This window comes from Octodon degus, unplaced genomic scaffold (assembly GCF_000260255.1).
Source record: "Octodon degus isolate 3935 unplaced genomic scaffold, OctDeg1.0 scaffold00033, whole genome shotgun sequence".
Taxonomy (NCBI): domain Eukaryota; kingdom Metazoa; phylum Chordata; class Mammalia; order Rodentia; family Octodontidae; genus Octodon; species Octodon degus.
The window spans coordinates 14,954,886-14,961,989 of NW_004524609.1; the positions used below are offsets into that span (position 1 = coordinate 14,954,886).

Genomic DNA, 7,104 nt, shown 5'->3' on the forward strand with positions numbered 1-7,104 from the left:
AGTTTTTTTGGTTTTTTTGTTTTCCCAGATAGGGCCTCACTAAATTACCCAACCTAGGTCCGGGGATACAGTTCAGGAGCACAAGAACCCACCTGGCAAGTGCAAGGTCTTCAGTTCAATTCTCAGTACAAAGAAAGAAAGAGAGAGAGAAAGAGAGAGAGAGAGAGAGAGAGAGAGAGAGAGAGAGAGAGAGAGAAAGAAAAGAAAAAAAGAAGTCCATAAATTACCCAAGCTGAACTCAACCTTGAGAGCCTCCTGTCTCAGCCACATTTGGCTTTTTTTTTTTTTTTTTTTTTTTTTTTTTTTTTTTTTTTTGTATTTGGTACAGGGTCTACAGTGTCTCACTACACAGATCAGACTTGTAGTGATCCTCTTATTTTCAACCTCTCAAATGCTGGGATTACAGGCACATGCCACCACACTCAGTCTCAATCCCCTTCTCAGAGGGCCCTGGGGATGAGATCAGCACGGCAAGCTGGGGATCGAACCCCAGTCCCTGTATCTGCCAAAGCAGATGCTTTAGTCCGCTGAGCTATCAGGCCAGCCCTGGTTTTTTGTTTTTAAACAGAGTAATAATCTAGTAAAGAGTAGAGGAGAAGGATGAGGGGAGTTGGTGGCAAGAGGCCTGACTAGCCCGGCTGTAGGGCAGACATAGAGTGCTGCCCACTAAGAGCATGGGCAGGGGACCATCCAGCTGGGCAGCTGAGTGTGAGGATGGATAGAGAGGAGGCAATGGGCAGAGAGGAAGAGGCCTCAGTGGTCAACTAGGAGGACAGGCAAGTGAATGACCAAGGGAACCAGCAGCAGGGGCAGCATGGGACCCACACGAGCTGGCAGAGATATATCCTTCTGAGCTCCCTCTGGCTTGTGAGGCTGTGTGGGTGCAGAACAGAGCCTTGGGGAGCAAGGAAGGCCCCTCTGTGCAGAAAGTGGTGTCTGAGCTGAAGTGGGAGCTGAAAGTAATGCACAGTAAAGCATTTTCCAGGCAGGGAAAGTGGCAACGCCAATGTGCCAAGGTAGGGGCAACTTGGAGTACAGAGGAAGAGAAAGAAGCTGTGGTGGCTTGATCCTGGTGAATGACAGACAGTGGCCTGGAATGCCACCCAAGAGGTGGGCCCGAGCCAAACCACAGAGCCTTCTGGGCACAGTAAATACTTCAGTTGTTTTTCAAGTGTGACAGACAGCCTGTAGAAGGTGTTACGTGGGTTGGTTAAAGGTCACTGCGGCGCTGGGCAGAGGGGAACTGGGTGCTCCTGGCAGCCTGGGGAAGGCAGCTCCAAGGGGTGGGAGCCTGCAGGCTGGTGGCCAGGCAGGCAGTCCTTCTGCAATCCATGGGGACTTGTAAGTAGGTCTGGGCTAGAACTGAAGGAGGCAAACACAGGATGTGACCCCAGGTCCCTGCTCCGGGCACAGCTACCAATCTCCTAAACACCCCTGAGCTGGTCTCTTCTCTCTTACCACAGGCCTGGGCATGAGCTTCAGCTTCCAGTCCAGCATCACAGTGTTGGGCTTGTACTTCGTCCGACGGCGGGCCCTGGCCAATGCATTGGCCTCCATGGGCATCTCCCTGGGCGTCTCCCTTTGGCCTCCATTCGCTCGCTATCTCTTGGAGAACCTAGGCTGGAGGGGCTCCTTCCTTATCTTCGGCGGAGTCCTCCTCCATTGCTGCGTCGCTGGGGCCATCATCAGGCCTGTAGCCCCCATTGTCCCCAAGACCAAAGAAGATCCCCCTCTTCCTTCCAAGACACCCGCACAAGGCTGCCTGGCAGCATGTGTTTCAGCCGTCCAGCACCATCTGGCCTTTGACATCTTGAGACACAATGCAGCCTTCTGTATCTACACACTGGGTGTGACATGGGTGTTCATGGGCTTGTCGCTGCCACAGATCTTCATGGTGCCATATGCCGTAACGCATGGAGTGGAAGAGTACAGGGCAGCCCTGCTCGTCTCCACCGTGGGCTTCTGCAACATCTTCCTGCGGCCTGTGGCGGCACTGGTAACAGGCCGGCCATACTTTGCCCGCTACCGCAAGTACCTGTTCACCCTCGCATTAGTGTTCAATGGACTCACTAACCTGGTGTGCGCATTGTCGGCCAACTTCTGGGTGTTAATAGGCTACTGCCTGGTGTACAGCGTGTCTATGTGTGTCATTGGCATCTTCCTCTTCCAAGTCCTTATGGAAATTGTCCCCATGGACCGGTTCCCCAGTGCCCTGGGGCTCTTCTCCATCATCACTGGCATTGCTGCCCTCGTCTCCCTACCACTGGCTGGTGAGGCTCTGCAAGGCATCCAGGGGTGCCTGGGGGGCATGGGTGGGGCAGAGATTTGGGCAGATCCGGATAGAGCTCCAGGGGAAGGGCGCTAGCATCTGTGATTTTCCAAGGTACCCTAGGCAGTGGTAATGAACCACCACGAGTGTCACAAAAGTCTTTAGTGTCACTGAAAGTTTCACCATCACTGCCGTAGGGACTGTTCTCCACCTGGTGGGAATAAGGACACTGGGAATTATGGGTTTGCCCACCAGCCCTACCTGAGTTCATCTTAGTCTCTGTACTTCAGTTTTCTTTTTTTTTTTTTAATTCATTTATTTTATTTATTTGTGTGTGTGTGTGTGTGTGTGTGTGTGTGTGTGGCCAGCTCAGCCCACCAGGGGGCGGGGCGGGCTGGCATGTGGTGCTGGGGGATTGAACCGCGGTCCCTGTGCTTTGCGAAGCTTGTTCTAAGTAGGTGCTTTAGACCACTGAGCCATCTCGCCAGCCCTCAGTTTTCTTTATCAATGAATTGAAGGGGATAAGACAGAATCTATCTGTCTACCCTGCATTACCCTGCGTTAAGCACTAAAGAGTTTAGTGGAAAACCTGGCACATGACAAGCACTACACATGTCTCCTGTTTAGCATCCTGGTCCTCTTTCTTCCTATCAGATCTGCGTAAGTCGGTTCCCCTGAGCCCCAGCATCAACTTCAGAATGCAGAGATGCTGCGGTGATGGCACACAGCTGTCATCCCAGCCACTTGGGAGGCCGAGGCAGAGGACTGCAAAGCTGAGGGCAGCCTGGGAATCCTAGTAACTTAGCAAGAACAGTTATCAAAATAAAAAAATAAAATGTACCAGAGATGTAGCAAATGGGAGGAAGCCTGGGTTCAGTCCCCAGTAATGAGGGAGGAGGAAAAAAAAATACAGCACTTGCCCTGATCATTTATTCATGCGGGCCAGTCACTAGGTGCACATGGCCAAAACCCCTCCTCTTGGGGCTTACCTCCTAGAAGAGCTGGGAAGGACCACTACAGGGATTTATGCTCAGAGAGAAACAAACGGAAATTGGAAATGGAGAGGGAGTGCCAGGCAGCTGTGAGTGACTTTCAGAGTCAACGAGGGAAGGGAGGTGAAGCCCTTGGTGGGGGGGGGGGTGTCAGCGAACAACACATAATTATAGTAATTATGGGAAGAACTGGGAAGTTGACTCTAGCCTAATGGGACTCTCTTGAATGTCACACTTTTTAGAAATCCTGGTTTCTAAGAGAGTTCTACAAGCTTGTAAATGGAGAAAGGGATCCAGGAGAGGGATGGGGCGTGAGAGGAGGCTACAAATATCTGACTCCGCCAGCCCTTTTCTCCTTGCTCTCTTTCATGAAGGGTTCTCTTCTGGCCTGAAGACTCCTACCCAGGCTGGAATAGGTTTAGTACTTCCTCCCTTCTTTCATTCATCAAATATCTGAGAGCCTGTGGGGTACTAGCAGTGATTCCTTGTCCAGAAGAGTCCAAAATAAAAATCTTTTAGGAAACATGTAAGTTAGGAGGAGGAGGAGGAGGAGGAGGAGGAGGAGGAGGAGGAACAGGAAGAGGAGGAGGAGGAGGAAGCTTGGTAGGCGGTTCTGGGCAATGACCTAACCTGCTCTCTGTCCCCTAGGCTTGGTCCTGGACACCACTGGCAACTTCTCCTACGTTTTCTACCTGTCAGCCTTCTTCCTCACCTCAGCTGGACTCTTCATGACTGGAGGCTTCTATTACGTGAAGAAGAAGGAAGAGAAAGGCACACAACTCAAGGCAGTAGAAACCATCTCAGAGACTAGCCTGATTCAGGGGCCTGAATCCCAAGAAGGGAAGGACAGTTCCAAGGAGCAGCCACCCCCTGAGATCGTGACCAGTGTCTGAGGTCTGCTCAGGGAGTGACATTCCTTCCAGCCAGCCAACTCCAGGAGCAGGCCTTGCTGGCTTTCTCCCTTGGCTCCAGGGAAGGTGACTCTGAGTCCTGACAAGGGCAGCCATGACAAGAGCAGCTTGGTGGGTGGCTTACTGCAGCTCTCATGCCCCAGCACACCGGACCTTCTCACCCAATCTGCGGTCCTCCAATGTCAGCTGTCCTTGTCTTTCTGTGGCCTCAAGACACTTCCTCCAGGGGTACAAGCAATCAGCCTTGAACCAAAGGACAATGTGGCACACAAGTGGCTGGATCTCACACTGACTGGAACCTTGGGAGAGGCAGCAGTGGAAGGGCAGGCCAGGAAGTTGGCCTGGATGCCAGATCGGGGCAGAGTGAAGGCCAGGTGGATCACCTGCCTGTACTTGTTCCTGTACAGACAGCAGAAAGGGAGTCCTTGAATGGGTTCCCAAGTCTGGGAAGTCTGAGGTGTCCCCTGGTACCTCAGCAGAGTCTGCTCGTGGCTCTTTTCTCTGTATTCCACTATCTCCTTGGTGGGGAGGTTTAGTGATGGAGCCCATGGAAGCCAGATGTTTCACTGATCAGAGAAGGGGAAGGGTTGCTAAGCAGCCCAAGCACTGTGTTGAAAACAGGACTGCATTTGCAACAGAAGCCCCGTGACCCCTCCTGGCCTCCTGAGGCCTTCTCCCCCACTGTGTCATAAATGTCAACTCTAAATTCGCAACACTTGGGAGGCTGAGGCAGGAGGATCACTGAGTTTAAGGCCAGTCTAGGCAACATAATGAGTTCAAGACAAACATGAACTACAAAGTAGTCTCTGTCTCAAAATTGAAAGAAAAAAGAGTGTCAGCTGACAACAGTAGCTGGCTGGGCCTGTGCCTTTGCCTAAAAGCCACAGCTATCCCCTCACACACGCTCTTGGCTTGTGCCTCCCTGAAGTCACACCAGGCCTGGATATGACCCAGGCTTGTCCCAGAAAGGTACACAGGAAATGCGAAAGCAGTTTGTTTAAATTATACACAAAAAGCATTCCCTGCAGTAGATCATAAACTCTGAACTAATAAACTGGAAAACAAGCTTAGAGTAAGTTTCCTCCCTTCCCTTTACGGTTTGGCTGGTGCTGCTCAGCCTCAGGCCTTGTTTGCCGATTCAGATTCAGCCAGGCTCAGCCAGGCTCCAGCAAGAAAATCTTACAGGGAGAAATTACTTTATTTTCATCACCTGACCACCAAGTCTGCCTCCTCCCCATCTGGCATTAAGCATCCTTGGGCTGTCCTTCCTCCTCCAGGGCCCTGCCACAGTGCCCCCTGATGACCAAAAGGGGTAGTGCAGCAGGCAGAAGAAGGCTCTGGACCCTGGTCCTGCATTTCACTGACAAAACTCTGCATGGCTCTGGGCAAACTCTTTGCCATCTCTAGGCCTTGAAAATTATAGTCAGTCTGGATGAGCTAAATTCACTGCCAATCTGAAAAGTATGAGCTGGGCGTGCTGGCACACAGCTGTAATACTTGTGCTAAGGAGGCTGAGTGGGAGAGTTGAGAATTCATGACCAGCCCAGGCTACCTAGTGAGACCAGGTCTCCATACAAAAGAAAAACCAGAGTCTGACCCTGTCAGTGTCCCTAAGATCCCCAGGGCCTTTCAGCTGCCCACCCAGTCCTGAACTCAGCTTCCAACGCCAGCAAGGGTTCTGAAGGAACAGTGCTGGGACACAGTTTTTCCATCTCAGCTAAATGGCAAAGGAGGAGGTTGAGGCTAATAGGCAGGTACTTGAGGTGCTGGTATCCATCAGGCTTTGAGATGTTGTGTCTCCAGAAAGCATTCAAGGAACAAAGATAGGGGGCCAGGGAGATGGCTCAGTGGAATAACCGCTTCGCTGGCAAGTGCAAGGGCCTGAGTTCAATCCCTGGTTCCGCAAAAAAAAAAAAAAAAAAAAAAAAAGGAACAAAGATAAGGCTGGCAAAACAGCTTAGCAGACTAAATGCCTGCTTAAGCAAGCACAGAGACCAGGGTTCAATCCCTGGCACCATAGGCCATGCTTCCCACACCCCAAGCTGCAAGCTGTGAGCTGCATAGTGAGACCCTGTACAAATACTTTTTTTTTTTTTTTTTGTGGAACCGGGGATTGAACTCAGGCCCTTGTGCTTGCCAGGCATGCGCTTATTCTACTGAGCCATCTCCCTGGCCCCCCAAATACATTTTCTTTAAAAAAGGAGCAAAGATACTGATGAACCTTAAACATAGGGAATCTTGACCTCATTTTCCTCCAAGCAAAATGGGCAACAATCTCTGGGCAAAAAGGAAAAATCTCCAGGCAGAATTCCTCAACCAGTATTTATTGAGCATCTACTGAGTGTCTCAGACTGTTCAGAAAGCAATATTGCTTGTCACTGTCCTCAACACAAAACCAAGACTAAGAATTTTTCCTCAAGGAGGAGGGCGCCTTGAGGCCTTAGGATCAGATCTGACACCAATGAGGGAGACTGGAATGGCCCATCTGATTCCAGAACCACATTTCGCTGATTCCCTGAGAATCTTCTAGACAGGGCCTGGGGCCATTCATGTGGGAGAAGGGTGACTGTCCGTGGAAAGGCAGAGAAGACCCTTGGCCACCCTGAACTGAGACACTTCCCCAGGCCCACACAGGCCAGCCACAGTTGCCAAAGGGTCTGAGACTCACAATGAGCAGCCAGGGTACCTCAGTACTCAAAACTCCTGCCCCAGCTGTGCACTGGGACCCAGATGGCCACAGGGACCCGAACCTCAGAAGCAGGGGCTCCCATTCCCTGACCCAGGCCCTTAATCCAGGTCCAGAGCACAGCTACATGATCCTTGTCCTCAGAGAGCTCACAGCTTAACCCGCATCTACCCCTACATTTTCTTTCTTTCTTTTTTTTTTTTTTTTTAAGTCAGGCCTCTGCACTTTCCAGGCAAGCACTTATTC

General features: G+C 51.2%; 1 protein-coding gene across 2 annotated transcripts in view; it reads left to right on the forward strand.

Moving 5' to 3' along the window:
* The window catches only part of Slc16a5 (solute carrier family 16 member 5), a 12,151-nt gene extending 7,209 nt beyond the window's left edge, over positions 1-4,942 (forward strand). For both annotated transcript variants that reach the window (XM_023714054.1, XM_023714055.1), the window contains 2 exons: positions 1,464-2,270; positions 3,910-4,942. In XM_023714054.1, the coding sequence (XP_023569822.1) occupies positions 1,464-2,270; positions 3,910-4,154 (1,052 nt within the window). In that variant the 3' untranslated portion in view covers positions 4,155-4,942. The remainder of the gene's footprint in view (positions 1-1,463; positions 2,271-3,909) is intronic.
* The last annotated feature ends 2,162 nt before the right edge of the window (positions 4,943-7,104 follow it).